We start from the raw sequence: 15,551 nt of genomic DNA on the forward strand, positions 1-15,551 counted from the left end.
AAATGTGGTTTAAACGCTGCAAATGAAAAAATGTGTGTTGGGGGGGGCAACAAAATTCTTGGTAGAGAGAAATGCCTGCACAGGTATGTCAGTGAAGTCTTCTGTTGTGTGGGGCTGGTTACAACTTGGAAGTTAGAGTAGGAAGTGCTCACCCTTTACACAAGATTGTTTCATATACTTTGTTACAGTAGTTTCGTATACTTTATTACTGCACAATTTCAAATAAAAGTATTACTGCATTTCATTGTAAAAGCATAGGACTTTAAAAAAAGACAGGAAGGTAAATTTTCTACCTTGTAGATACTTTTGTTAGTCTAATATTTCAACCTACAGCATGTGTGAACCCTGATAAGATCATACTCAAATCTTCTGACTTGTTGCAGCTTTTTGGATTTGCCTTACACTGCAGTAGAGTTTTCTCCTGAAATGTGTGTGTGTCGTCTTCTGTCTCTTATGGAGCAGCCACTTTGAACTTAACAGGGTTTGATATGTTTACTATCCAGACAAAATCCTGGCTAAATTATGGAAAGAAACCTCTGAGCTTGTTGAAATGTTCTCGTAGGTCTTACAAAAGAGCAATGCCTTTTTTTTTCCTTTAAGAGGATTGAAACTCAGACTACAGAATGTAACTAAGGCTTTATATCAGGAGTTCTTATGTCCTGCAATAAAGTTTTTTTTTCTATTGAAGGTGAGGTTTTTAATATACAAAAATGAGCTAATGATGCTTCAGATGATATATGTAATGTATTCTTTTTATTTTATGTGTAGATGGCTCTTGGACAAGTCCGAGCAGTACAACACACTGGGAGGGAATGCCCTCTCCTTTTAAAGGCAGGAATTTTTATTTATTACCTGTGTTTAGTATGTAAACATGACATAAACTAGTGGATCTTTCTGGATTGACACAAATATTTCTTGGAATATGTGTCTGAGTTTTTGCTGCACATAAATTATGGTGGTTCATGTAGCCTTTATTTTGGGGTGGGAAGGAAGCATCTGAAGTCTATCTTTTTAGATACAGGTTAATGATGCCTTTTATTTCTCTACTGTACAGAAAGGATTTGGACAGTAGTGATGTAGTTGCTTGAATCTGCTTTTTTTGGAAGTTTTATGCTATGAAATGCTTGATATTTAGATAGGAATTTCATATCCACATTCAGATTGAGATTGCATTGCCATGTGATACTGTTGTATTTTCGGATATTTGATCTAGACTTGTGGTCATTGTCAGAAAATTTTTTTTCTTTTAAGTCATTGTTGATTTTTTATGGATTTGATTTTTTTTTTCTTTTTTTACTATAGAAGCATCATTAGCTTGAGCAACCAACAGAGCTCAACTTTGTTCCTTGTCTTAGTTGAGTTTCAGTGACTGGGTATCTGAGCAATCTACATACAGCGAGTCCTGAAAGCTGCCTTTTGTTAAACTACTGAATAGATACATGGAAAAACCTAACATCTTTTCAGCTATACTAACCAAGTGCTGAGTGGTCGTGAGATTCTTTCTTTTATTCAGATGATCAGCTCCCTGAAATTGGAGGAAAAAAAAGAAAGAAAGGAAAAAAAAAAAAAGGAAAGGGGGCTAAATACACTGGAAATTTACAATTCACACTAAAACGTTTAAACACTTCTTGAATTCCTTGGCAAAAAAAATTTAAAAAATCTTAATTTTGCAGATCAACCAGATGCTAAGAAAGTTGCTCCTCAGAACGACTGTAAGTAATTTTTATTTTGTTGTCAAAAAACCCTAAACAAGTGTAACATTGTCAGAACAGGAGTTTGAAAGTGTTCTGGTAGGTGACACTTGAATAAGTAAGAACAAAAGAATGGCTGGGGGCTTATGTCTTATTTTGCAAAGCCAGTCTGCTTTGTAAAACTGGCAGTGGTGTCAGTTTTAGCAACAGTTAATGTTTAAATTTGTTTTTAAACCTGTTGATAAGAATTCTTAAAAGTCAACTCGGACAAAATATTGATACAGTTAAGTTTTATTACCAAAGCAGAAGCTTAGTTGTAAACTACACCACTTGTTTGAATTTAATTTGAACAATATTTGTTTATAGCTTTTGGAAATCAGCTACCACCGATGCATCAGCAACAAAGGTAAGAGTTGCACTGCATCTTATGTAGAGTTCTTGTTTTTACTGAAATAAAGCAATTTCGAGATTTTTTTCTGAAAAAGTGATACCAACTCTGTGACCTGTTGAAATTTAGCTTCAGCAAGTCCTAAGTCAGACACTCCAAATGCACCTACGTTGCTGTTTCTCTCTGTTCACAGCCTGGGCTGTGTATCAAGCTTAAGGAAAGGAAAACATGTTGCTGGTTTTTGCTGCTTGAGCCATAGGGAGCATAACTGGAAGGTGGAATCTGAAGGGAAAGGGGGGGACACACAATCTTGTAAACAAAAAGGAACGTTGATGGACTCAGAAACAAAAAAACATTCTAACCTTACACAGAGGATTACTCAGCTACAACTTAGTGGTTTTCTCCACTCCTTTCTTGCCTGAACCACATCCCACTATTATTCTTACGGTTTGGCTGGGTTTGGTAGATGAGATGCTGCCATTTTCAGCATACTGCAGTGGATATGCAGATGAAACCTGAAATGCTCCAGTGGCCTTTTCTGTACCACAATAAAGGGATTGGGTTGATTTGTGTTACACTTGAACCTTTTGCGTTGCTCCTGTATATTGGCAGCTTAGGCAGAACTGTGCTTGCAGAGTGACTTCTAAAGCTGATGGGAGGGTAAAGGTGGGGGCAAAAGCTTTCTTAAGAGTAATGGGAGGGTATATATATAAAAATGCAATGCCACTTTGGTCTCTGGATGGTCATTGTCTTCTGTTTAACATTCTCTGTAGGTCTGTGATGACAGAGGAATACAAAGTTCCAGATGGGATGGTTGGATTCAGTAAGTAGTGTGGATGTGGTCCTGTAGTATGGTGCAGGATGTTAGCAGATGCTGTTAATACAAATAATCTTTCTGTATTTTCTTTCTTCAAGTAATTGGCAGAGGTGGAGAGCAGATCTCACGCATACAGCAAGAGTCTGGCTGTAAAATACAGATTGCCCCTGGTAACTATTTGTGGGTTTTTTTAATTTGTTTATTTGGGGGGCGGGATGGTAGAAAGTTCAGAAGACTTCTCATTGCTTCTAAGTGCCTCAACCTTCATTTAAGGTACACTTTAATTGTTGTAGTTGTGACTATCGTGGTCTAAAGAATATGGGATACACTGATTATTCTGCTTCATTGACGTTCCAGTAGTTTGCATGTTATGATTAATTTCATAATCTTTTTCTGACTTTGCTGACAAGTTGGTTTTATTTAATGACTGCAGATAGTGGAGGCCTGCCTGAAAGATCATGTATGCTAACTGGAACACCAGAGTCTGTTCAGTAAGTAAAACAAATTCTGTGCGTGCATGTTAGGTTGTGCAATGCACTTCATTTTTTAGATCTGAATGTAATACCCATATAATATATGTTTTTCCTCTACTGAAGAGGCAGTTTGATGACAATTAAACGTATACAGGAGAAAAAAGGCCCTTGACCTGTGATCAAATTTCCCAGCATACTTGGAATTTTAGGACAAAAAGAATGGAACTTCAGCTTGAATTCAAGTCCAGATCTTGTTGTAGATAATAATTGCATAACCGTGCACTGATTTCAGCTTGAGAATGAAACCTGTGGATATATATTAAAAAGAAATATATGCTGAAAAGAAGCTTGAAGACCAACTTATAGTGGCTTTGCTAGGAAAGATCTGAAGTGTAGTGGTATAATGGTATTACCTTATTTCTGTTAGCTGCTGCCACTTCATGTTTCCAGGTAGGGCCTGCAGCTACCTGTTTTCCTTTGGGAAAGTAGGTGTCATCCTCCTTTTAAGTCTCAGCCAGGCACCCTGCCATTCATGAAGTCATTTCCTTTATGGGAATTTTCTTTGTAATTGTAATTTATTCTGCTCGCATATTAAAGGGAAGCGTTCTTAACTGATGTTAGTAAAATCATGATTACAGTCCTCTGATGGCAGCTGGCTTACACATGTGGTGAATATATACTTGCTTTTGTCCACTCTTCTGGTGATGGTTCCAAGTACAAATGTCCTTACTTGTCATGCAGCAGCTTTTTTTCAGAGTTAAGCTTTGATTAGTGTAACTCTATTCAGGGGTGATGGTCATGTTTGAAGAGGAAACTTACTTGAGCTAGTCTGGTAAAGAACCACCTTTTGCATTCTCATCTTGGGGTGGTTTTGTTTTCTTGCAGTTAGTTCTTAAGTTACTGCTGCAAATTTATTGAGTTTACCTCATATTTCTTAGTGTTAGTAAGCACATTTTTTTGACAGAAACTTCTCAGATTAAAAGAATTTCCAAGGAGAATAGGTGTGAGCAAGTGATACTTGCAGGAATAAGTTATTTATAAATATGGGTTTTCTTTCACAGATCAGCAAAAAGATTACTTGATCAGATAGTTGAAAAGGGAAGACCTGCACCTGGCTTTCATCATGGTGATGGACCTGGAAATGCAGTCCAAGAAATTATGATTCCAGCAAGTAAAGCAGGATTAGTTATTGGGAAAGGTGGAGAGACAATTAAACAGTTACAGGTATATATGTATCTTTTTTTAAATATGATGGTGTGGAATCTGGATTTGAGTGGGTATTGACCTCCCTTTTATCAAATAGGAGCGGGCAGGTGTCAAAATGGTCATGATTCAAGATGGGCCACAGAACACTGGTGCAGACAAGCCCCTTAGGATAACTGGAGACCCTTACAAAGTTCAGGTAAGGAGTCCTTCCCAATTCAGAGCATTTTTAAATCCATTCTGGTGTTGCAGTACCTAAATGAACTTTCCTTCTTCTTCTAGCAAGCCAAGGAAATGGTGCTGGAGTTAATCCGTGATCAAGGTGGCTTTAGAGAGGTGCGCAACGAATATGGGTCAAGAATAGGAGGAAATGAAGGGATAGACGTAAGCATGGTTGAAAAACTTGTTCACTGTATTTTGAGATGTTAACTTTCAGATGTTAAGCTGGGTAATACTGCTGAAAGCTCTTAATCAGATTTCTAAAGTGGTGGTGGCGTGTAAGTATGACCTGATCATTGCTGAAGTTACGGCACGACCTGGTGTGCAGCGTTCACGTTGCCAGCTGCTCTGAACAGTTTCAGCTGGAGCTTGTCAAATAAGCAAGTCAGTTTTATGGCCAAGTATAGAACCCTAGAATGTTACCAAAATTGGAGTTTGGCCTTTATGGAAAGATATTTAAGTTCACCTGTTATGCAAGTCACAAGCTAATAAGAAGAGGCTTAACATTTCATTTGCTGGAATCTGCATTTTAGACACCTTATAACTCTTTTTTTAATTATTCTGAGAAGCATAATATTCCCTGCGGTTGCTACCACTGTGAGAACTTGTAGTGCATAAGATTGCTTTCTTTTTTAAACTGTAGTCCAGTATTTGCCAGACTTGTGACTATTAAAAAATAGACAGTTGAAAAAGCCTGAAGTGGCTTAGGTCTTGCCCTGGTTTACTCTTCTACTTTGTAACCCTTTCATTCTGTGATTTTGGTAGGAATATCTGCATCAACAACATCTTGCTTTGTTTTGGTTTTTTCTTAAGGTTCCAATACCCCGATTTGCTGTAGGTATTGTAATTGGAAGAAATGGGGAGATGATAAAAAAGATCCAGAATGATGCCGGTGTTAGGATCCAGTTTAAGCCAGGTTTGTGACACGTTCTTGAATTTCTGTGAATTGACTGTAAATTTATTGGATTGCATATACTGGAATAGTTCATTTTTATTCCAGATGATGGAACAACTCCAGATAGAATAGCCCAGATCACAGGGCCTCCTGACAGATGTCAGCATGCTGCAGAAATTATTACAGATCTCCTTCGCAGTGTTCAGGTTGGGTAATGTTATTTCAAATTTCAAATCTCATACCCACCTTTTGGAAAGGCCTAAACTTTTCAGAAAGTGTGTGTAACTAAAGCAAATAGTTTAATGATACCATTTGAATCTGCTTCAAAGTTTGGTCTGGAATAGGAATGTTTGCTTTTACAGTTACAGTTTTGCAAGTGATAAGACTGATTCAAGGTCATGGCAGTTCTTGATGTGGTTGTTTTTAGAGCTGCTGCTTCTGTTATATTGTGTTAATAGCTAACATGCTGTTACTTTGGGTTGTAATTGGTGTTCAAGCATTTAAACCATCTTGTATTCTTAGATGAGCCCTACTAATGCATTTACAGAAGGCAGACAAAAATTCCGTCTTTGTGCATATGAAACTCTCTGCTTGCTTCGGTATCCTGTCATCTTTCACATGCAGAGTTATACAGAATATCTTTTAAAATGTAATTTAGGTCTTCCCAAAAAAAAGATACTACTTCAACTATCAAAACTATCTGAGTAGTGAATCAGTTTTTTCTTTAGAAATGATGTGATGTAACCTGTTGGCGTTACTTGTTCTAGAACTTGCTCATTTCTTGCTGCTCTTTTTTAGGCTGGTAACCCTGGTGGCCCAGGACCTGGTGGTCGAGGAAGGGGTAGAGGCCAAGGCAACTGGAACATGGGGCCTCCTGGTGGATTACAGGAATTCAATTTTATTGTCCCTACTGGCAAAACTGGATTAATCATTGGCAAAGGCAATATACCTTATATATGTGTATATGTTATTAAAAAGCCAGTCAGCTTTTCTATTTGTACAAATGCCATACTACAGAGATGTGTCAAGTGTGTGTAGATAATTTACACTAGAGCAAAACAGTACTGTTAAATCATAATACTCTTCAAATTTTCCTCACCAAAACATAGCCCAGTACTTGAAAAGGCAAGAGGCAATCAATTTATTGAATTTATCAAACCCTTTCTTGAAGTAACAAGTACAGGCTTACATTGATAGCATTTGGTAGTTTCTTAGGTGATGTATCTTATAATTACCTTGTGTTTGATACTGCATGATAAGCCAAGTGCTCCTGAATCTGACTTGCTCCTAAAGCTAGTTTTCACACATTTCAGTGAAAATCTTTTACAGTGAAACCCTGTAGCGATTTCTTCCACACCTTTGTTCATTAAAATAATCCTTGAATTTAATTTTAAAAATAATTTACCATATGCTTCAAAAGGAAACACGAGTTCATTTTAATCTCTTGTTCATACTGTGTTTTCCAGACACAGCAAATAGGCTGACATAGATCGTTCTTGACCTGGAAGGTTGATTTTTTTTTTTGATTTTTTTTTTTTAATTTTAAATGCCAAATTACCCTTGTTTTGAAAATGTTGTGTATACAAAGGGTACATAAAACATGTCTGGATCATGTAAGAGGAGGAGCCAGTTTAAGCAATTTAACTTTCTGCTTTTAGTGCACTGCAAAAATTCTGGACTTCACCATCTGGTCTTCTGCATTTTTTGTCATCTGTGCTTCCTTACTGCTTTGTAGGGAGTTTAGGTTTGAAGTTTGTCTTTGCTGATAACTCGTGTGTGTTGGTTGTTATTCATGTCTAATCTTACATGTTTACATGAATGAAAAACCAGGTAACATTGTAGGAATTCTTTGCTGTTGTTTCTGAGTAACATTATTGTGGTCTTTATTTAAAAATATAATTTATTGTTCCTAGTTTATTGCAATCAAAGCTCTGTACTACACTGAAGAGGCTTTTTAAAATTGTTAGAATGTTCTTGTACAGCTTGTAAGAATAGGCACCTTGTCACTTCTTTGTCTTCAGCTTCCATGCCCTTTACTTTCTCTGATTTGAATCATTATTTTCTGCTTTAATGCACATCATAAAAACTGTATGTTGCATTGCAGGTGGTGAAACTATTAAAAGTATAAGCCAGCAGTCTGGTGCTAGAATAGAACTTCAAAGAAACCCTCCACCTAATGCAGATCCAAACATGAAGATGTTTACTATCCGAGGAACACCCCAGCAAATAGATTATGCACGACAACTTATAGAAGAAAAGATTGGAGTGAGTGGTTAACTGGTTTTTGGTTTCCTGTTATAACTAAACAGAACTGCAAGCAAGGCTCCTTCGTGGAGACTTTTCTTCCCTTTTGCTTCCAGTTCAGTCAGAAAATAAATTGGTAATAGAAAATTAGACTCCATATTTAAAATAATATAAACAAAACAATGCACCAAAAGAAACAAAATCTTGAAATGGAAATTGTTGGTTTTTTCAGTGTAATATGGTGTGGTTTTAAATGATGTGTTCTTGAATATGCCTTCTTTGTGAATATGAAAAATGTGATGAGTTCAAAGATACCAGTGGTATTCTTAAAGCCACTAAATTGTTTAGTTTCTGTCTCAGTATGTTTAAGTAAAGTTTTAATCCAAGTTTACACCTTCAGTTTTATTGCACTTTTGTTTGCATGTAGTCAAATTTACTGGTGGCTTTTGGTACCTGATATTACAAACTGGTTTAATTAGTAGGATTAGTCAGATTTAGGTGTATTGGTTTGTTTTAAAACTGGTAGTCTCGTATTAGTCTAGGAGGGGTTTAAGACAACCTATGGAAGAATCCATCTTTTATTTGTAAAATTCTTTACTTCCTCAAGAAGACTGAAAGAAATGCAACTTTTTAGTTATTACTGCCACAGCTGCTTTAAAGTGTTCTCTTTAATTAGCCCTAAGTCTAATTAATCTTAAAATTGCCTGTTTTCAGCAGGATTGCTATTTAACAGCAGTCAAATCTTTTGGATTGTATTCTTAGTGTTCAGATAAATGCTTCTAAACTGCTGAAAAATGGAGAACCTCAAGATTTATTTTCATCTCTGTGCTGTTCTTGTTACAGGGTCCAGTGAATCCATTGGGTCCACCCGTTCCCCATGGACCTCATGGTGTTGTTCCTGGCCCACATGGACCTCCTGGCCCACCAGGCCCTGGTGCTCCCATGGGACCATATAATCCAGCTCCTTATAATCCAGGGCCTCCTGGCCCTGCCCCTCAGTAAGTCCTGCTCCAGCCACCTTCCTTCTTGCAGGGTGACCCTGGCTCTGGCTCTCCCTGATGTGTGTGCCTTGATCTTTTCCAGTGGTCCTCCAGCTCCATATGCTCCACAAGGATGGGGAAATGCTTATCCACACTGGCAGCCACCAAACCCACCAGATCCAGGTAAGGAATGTCACAGCTGCACTGCAGGGTGGGTATCCTGGAAATACAACCCTTCTGTCCTTCCAAGTGTCACTGCACAGCTCACTTGTGTCACACTGGTAAATCTGAGCAGCTCCTCTCTCAGGCTTTGCTTTACTGTTTGTCCCTTTACCTGCGTTTTGCACTTTCCACATGTTGCTTGTGAGATGTTGAAATTTGTTAGAGTTGGAATATGCTTTTTTTTACAAATGTTATTGATACTGCATCCCTGTTTATGATACTTTTTGCCAGAGTCTTGGTTCACTGGTTTTGTGCAGTTCAGTTTTCTTACAGTTCATGTTTTTCCACTGAGAATGTGTTTTCTTTCTCTAATAGTAAATGACTTTGTATTTTATTTCACACAATCTCCCTGATCTGTCTTTGCATAGTTTATGCTCTATTATGTTTTAGCTTTTGTTGACATATGAGGATTGCTTCTCAGACTCTGATACAGGTGTATTTTGTTGAGTCCCTGTTGAACTGCTGTTAATACAGTAAAACTAGTCAGGGTTGTGTATTTTGAACTCTTGCTTATAATAGTTCTGTATTTTCTTCTGAAACCCACCAATGTAGAATTTATTTCTTCTATTTCTGATTATCTTTGTCAAGACTGGGAGTTTTTACTGAATTATAACTTCCCAAAGTTGTAGTATCCTGCTTTTCTTAAAGTTTACATCCTTTGGTTGGAGTAGAGCATGTGGGGGAACGGAACTGCAGCCACAGAAGGCATGGTAAGGTAGATGCTTGAGTCTGTTGTACCTCATTTGTTTGAGGTGGAACTTCCTCAGAACTTGAGCCAAAAGACCTCAATTTCATTTTTGTTATAAATGGAATCAGCATTTTTGGATAAGCCACTGTTCCTGACACAGGTTCCATTAGTGGAAAAGGGGAGGATGTCTGTCACATACTGTGTCTTTTCAAAGAACTGTCTCTGGCTTTACTTACCAAGCTTTTGCAAAAGGTAGCTCTGCATGCATTCAGTTAGTGTTTAAAAATGCCTATTGTCATTATTTAAATGTAGAATGATTCAAAGTGACTTACAGTCTCAGCATACCAAAAGTGTCATTTAATGCAAAACCACTGCTAAAATCTTAGACTGTTTTGAATCACATTTTCGATTTTTTTATGAAGTAATTTATCTACATAAAGATGTGTAAGAAAAAATGGCAAATACTCTCTTAATGTCACCTTGATGATTTTGTAACCATTTTTTTTGATAAATACTCATCTTAAAAAAAATCTAATGAAGTTTTCCTATGTGCAGTTGAAGTTGGTGTTTCTTTTGATATGTGTTTTTTTGGATGAATTTTCTACAGTTTTCACTTAGTTGCTCATTTCAGTGTAACAAATGGGTTGTTCTAGTATTTTTTTCAGAGGTGCTTTCTCCAGAGCCATGCTTGTCACGTGAAAGTGGAGCTAGTTACTACAGTCAGATTTCTTTGGAAATTTAATGAATCCTGCTCTTTTGTTCTCCCACTGTAGAGGGGAAGGAGGGGGGGAGTCGAGCAATGGCTTATTTGATATTTGCAGGTAACCTTAGAATATAGTACATGTTAGTTTAAATCCACTACTGTTGATGCAAGCAGCGTTATTTAAAAAGGAAATAGTGTGTTAACATTTTTTTCTGTATGCTGATACTACTGTGTGCATTTGAAGTGGCTACATCTGACTTTTGTCACAGTATTTCATTTAACATTAATTTTATTGTTGTGATTTCTTCTTGAATGCCTTTTTCAAGGGATTTCTTCTTTTCCGTTACTCGCTGCCTTACCTATTTTGTGTTTGGGGAGGATTATATTTCCATTCTCATATATAGTTACTCTAAAATATCAGTTATATCCATATCCTTATGTGAAATTCTCTCCTCATTTGGCTGCATTTATTTGCAGAAATAAGTACTCTTTGTGAATGCAAGTATTCTATGCAAAGATATGATGGTTGGGTAAAACGTTATGTTCTCTAATAGTAGATTTTCAGGTGTTATGGGTTACCAGTCTGGTAATGTAATCAATCTGTGATTCAGCAAGAATAAGCCATTCCTAAAGGATAAATGTGAAAAACAGAGAAACAAAACTAGGAAACAGCATCATTGGCCTGCCTAGATGTAGATAAAAATAAGGAACCATGGGAATAGCTGCAGAAGGTGCAGATGTCGCTATTATTTATTATACTAAAAAGCTGTAAGTAAATAGTGATGCTTAATAGCCATGTGTGGGGATTTAGGTTCTTAACATGCTGATTGTTTCTGTGTTTGACTGTGACCTTAAAGTTGAACTGCCATGCATTGCAAATACCCAGTAAGCTTTGTATTCTTCTGTTTCAGAAATATGTTTTTGGCATGCCTCCTGCACCGGTGCCAGTGTCATTAGCGTGAGGTTATAACCAAAGTAAAACCACTGAAATTGTTTGGTGCTAGAATGATTCATTGCTGATTAACATGACTGTTTAATTAAACTTGCCAAGTCTGTTTCTGCTTATCCCATTGAAAAAGTAATGAATGGCATTGTAGTAGTAAGGGTTCTAAAATAATTTTATCTCGCCAGCCCTATGAAAGTACACTTTGTACAGCTCACTGTTCTGAAACCCGAGCAAAAGTTTGTGCTAGAAAGAAAAAATACTTTAAAGATGTACATGGTTATTTTGTTTAGATGGATTTTTCCTTGGAGGAAAATAAGAGTGTGTAGGACAGGATTAATTGAGGGCAGCATTCTGTTTGTATGTAGTTCTACTTTTATAAATGTTTCTGTTCTGTTTCCATAGGTAAGCCAGGAACAGATCCCAATTCAGCAGCGTGGGCAGCTTATTATGCTCACTATTACCAGCAGCAAGCACAGCCACCTCCTGCAGCCCCTCCTGGTGGACCAGCTACCACCCAAACCAACGGCCAAGGTAGTTGTTCAGTCAGATGGACACATTTCTCATTGCTGCAGCTCTGAATGCCCAGTTATTTTTTACTCTTGTCTTCATACATTCGGTCAATTTATTTAAGTAGCTGTTTTTCTTTGAAAACTATTGCTTACAGCCTTCAACAGTGCTTTTCTTAATTTCAGCAGTAGTAAGGGTAATGTATTTGTTTTGCAATATGCTCCAAAGACAATATTGCCACATCTTGGGCTGGCTTAATGACTACACAGAGCAGTCAGTCATAACTAAAAATTATTGTCATTTACTTAAATAGTTGCATCACTTCCATTGGGTTTAGGACAATTACAGTTGTGGTATTTAGTTGTGTTATTATAACTTATGCCTGGATGAGGCTTACCACTTGAATTTGGATAGTATTTTGTGTTGTGAGTGATGTGCACTTCCTGAATCTTGAAAACATGCTGAGCACTTTAAACATTCCTTTGTGGTATCTTTTGCTAATACTTTATATTTGTAGTAGCTTCTACCACAAAGGTTTGTAGCATCAGATTTGAGTGCTGTCATCTGGGATTGTTCCTGAAAATTTCAGTTGATGATTTGTATGTATGAAGCAAACCTCAGTAGTTTTTGTCTAACTGGTTTTAATGTAATTCAGGAGATCAGCCAAATCCAGCACCAGCAGGGCAAGTTGACTATACCAAGGCCTGGGAGGAGTACTACAAAAAAATGGGTAAGTGTGCAAGGGGTTTTTTCCTGTTGTTACTTAGTGGAATGTTTTAGGAGGCTTGCTTGCTTTTTTACCTCAAAATAATTAAAATGCACAATCCCCATATCTTCTGAAGTGTGCACTGCTGAAGGCCCTGCTGAAAAACAGACTCAACTTTCATGTTGTGTTTAAGGCAGTTATTGGCACTAATGGTAGTAATGGCTTCACAAAAATACTTCATACTTACTGAGATGTCTGTATTTAATCCTTGGGAAACAACATCTTTTAAATGCCTCAATCTGACTATTTTAAAGTATAGTTTCTAAGTTTTGGAGTTGAACTTTGATCTACTTTATGAAGCTGTTTTTTCTTGTTTAGCAGCTGTTTCCTAATGCTCTTCAGATAACCTGTGATTTTTCTTTTTCCTTGTAACTTGCTTTCTGTGTTCCAGGTTACAAAACCATCATGATTAGCTTTCATTTATATCTAGTGCTTTTTTTGTAAATAGCTTTAGCTTTGCAGCACTTTAGACCTGCATTTAAACTACAGGTTATATGTTGTTGCTAACTTTTTTCCTCAAGTATTTTGCTTGAGCTGACTTACCAAAATGCAATTGCTGGTGCAGTTGATTATTTGCATTTAGATTTATTACCATGCTTAATTCCTCTTAACTTTCTACCATGTTCATCTTGAATTATTTGCCAAGACATAACTGTCTTTATTTTGACACAGCAGAATTGGTGAAGTAAATAATTGTTATGTACATTTTCTGCTTCAAGAACTGTGGATCAGACCAAGTAAATGCCAGCAGAACTCCCAAACACTAGATCTCTAAGATGTGATAGGCCTTTCCATTTTCCTTCTTCCTGGTTCAGTTAACTATTTATTTTCACTTTATTGTTCTGTCAGTTGAGGTCACATTCTTAAATGTAAAGTTGTGGGTGTTTAACATAGTCTTTTTAAAAATAATGTAATTTGTTGGCAGGGGCTCCGCAATCTTTCTAATTTGCTATCTCTGGAAAGCTAAGTCTGGGTTGCACTAGTCTTGCACTTGCTCTGATTAAATCATAACTAGTCAGAAGGTGTAGGGAGAGTTTCTGGGAGCAATTCCAAAAAGGAGTGTAATCCAAAAAAAAAATTATGAGATAAAAATAGTTGCACTTAAAATGCAAAATTTAGAAAATACCAATACAATCAAATAAGAGGAAAAACACGAGGGCAGTTCTGATCTTAATTTCTTTTTCTAGTTTGGATTGAGTTGTTGGCCTGAAGGAGAGCTCTTGATGTCTGGGGTTGTGTAATTTGACTGTCAATCATGAGAACTTTTGGCTTCAGAATCTTGATAGGGTAGATACCATTTCTCTTAAGATCCACTTAGAAAAGAGGAATTCAGCTCGAGCTGTTTAATCCTAAATGATACTCCAATAATATTAAGTAGTAGAAGATCTGATGAACAGGAAGGCTGTCCCAGCAGCAGGTTCATGTGGTCTCTGAGCTCTCAGTGCTGTACATGGATCTTGTAGATGACCCAGTTGCTTTGTACCCTACTTCATAAATCAAGAAAATGTCTTTTAAATCTCCCTTTAGTATTACCTGGTAACAAGACAATAATTTAGCTTTCAAAGACATAAAGATGCTGTTACCTTGAGTTGGAGACATGGTATTTTTATTTTTCCATAGAAAATCTGAAATAAAGATTGTGTAACTGGGCCATAAAAATCTTTCAAGAATAACTGTTCCTTCTAAACATGAAATCATGTTTTAGTAAATTATTTATATGTCTCCATTGAAATTTGTACATTTATCATTTAAAGTCATTCCTGTATATTGTGGGCTTGACTTACATAGTTAAGGGATTCCATAATAACATAGTGAAACTGCTCTTAAAAGTTTCCTCATGATTGTAGCAGGAAAGAAGACACAGTTTTCTCTTGCTGGAATTTCGGTGATGTTGAGTTGTAAAATCTGGTGGCATTTTCTTTCTCAGCCTTCCTTGAAGGGGAGTTACTCTGTGTTTCTTGTGTTTCCTTTGTCTGTAAGTTTATCAGTGTAATTTGTTGATTTGGGTATGAACAACATCCTGTTCCAGTGCAGTTCCTGCACTGAAGGGAGATTTGGACTAAGCTGCTGAGTTTCCCTGTGTAGGTTCAGAAGTACTTGTACCTAAAATACCCATTTCAGGACAGAAGTCCAGTTTGACATCTTTGAGTAGATGTTAAATTTGCCATATTTGATTTATTACTTGAATTTCAGTGCTGCCTTGAGATAGTTTGGTGAATGTCAGAAAATTCTTGAGTTTTAATGCACAAAAAACCCCTTTAGCTTTGACATTCAGCTGTGCTGACAATAAGTTAAATGTTACAATTATTAAATTAATAGTGAACATGAGAAAAGGGTGTCCTGGGATAATTTGTAATCATATTAAAGATCATTTTTGTTACAATATGCACTTCTGATTAATTATTTTAAGTTGTGGTAAACTACAACTTTTAAAATGTGCTTACAGCTCTAAAGATTTGGAGAAATTGAAGATTTTCTAGGAAAACAATTGCTTTACTGTATAACCCCCAAAAAGATGGATGGGTTTTTATAACTTATCTGCATTGTAAGTGGAAAAGTTATGGCAGTTGTGTAGATGGTTGGAAAATGGAAAGTTGTGTGTTGGTGGCTTCCAGGATGGTGCTTTGCCAAATGTTCACATCCTCTGCTCACACTTCATGTGTTTGAGAGGATTGGAAGTCTACACGTGTAGGAGAGTGTGAATAGCTGGCAATAAAAATGAAAATTAGATAAAAAGTGGTGAAGAGAGTGGTGCTAAGCGGGGTGTATTTGATGTTTGTGAAGTTAGGGAAAAAGGAGGTAAAGCTGC

General features: G+C 36.8%; 1 protein-coding gene across 14 annotated transcripts in view; it reads left to right on the forward strand.

The window, feature by feature from the left end:
* FUBP1 (far upstream element binding protein 1) overlaps positions 1-15,551 on the forward strand; it is a 33,452-nt gene that overhangs the window by 1,477 nt on the left and 16,424 nt on the right. For 10 of the 14 annotated variants that reach the window (XR_005564820.1, XR_005564821.1, XR_005564822.1 and 7 more), the window contains exons 3-19: positions 769-831; positions 1,674-1,712; positions 2,058-2,097; positions 2,853-2,902; positions 2,995-3,066; positions 3,330-3,387; positions 4,431-4,593; positions 4,673-4,771; positions 4,855-4,956; positions 5,605-5,707; positions 5,792-5,892; positions 6,485-6,626; positions 7,791-7,951; positions 8,774-8,928; positions 9,014-9,093; positions 11,872-12,000; positions 12,632-12,706. Coding sequence is in view for 8 of the 14 variants with exons in the window: in XM_039384682.1 (XP_039240616.1) it covers positions 769-831; positions 1,674-1,712; positions 2,058-2,097; positions 2,853-2,902; positions 2,995-3,066; positions 3,330-3,387; positions 4,431-4,593; positions 4,673-4,771; positions 4,855-4,956; positions 5,605-5,707; positions 5,792-5,892; positions 6,485-6,626; positions 7,791-7,951; positions 8,774-8,928; positions 9,014-9,093; positions 11,872-12,000; positions 12,632-12,706 (1,632 nt within the window). In the remaining 6 variants the exon portion in view is untranslated. The remainder of the gene's footprint in view (positions 1-768; positions 832-1,673; positions 1,713-2,057; positions 2,098-2,852; positions 2,903-2,994; positions 3,067-3,329; positions 3,388-4,430; positions 4,594-4,672; positions 4,772-4,854; positions 4,957-5,604; positions 5,708-5,791; positions 5,893-6,484; positions 6,627-7,790; positions 7,952-8,773; positions 8,929-9,013; positions 9,094-11,871; positions 12,001-12,631; positions 12,707-15,551) is intronic. The other 4 variants (XM_027744087.2, XM_027744086.2, XM_039384685.1 and 1 more) reach the window with 3 other exon arrangements.

Source organism: Pipra filicauda, unplaced genomic scaffold (genome assembly GCF_003945595.2).
Source record: "Pipra filicauda isolate LSUMZ 115617 unplaced genomic scaffold, ASM394559v2 scaffold36_size6622888_pilon, whole genome shotgun sequence".
NCBI classification, from domain to species: domain Eukaryota; kingdom Metazoa; phylum Chordata; class Aves; order Passeriformes; family Pipridae; genus Pipra; species Pipra filicauda.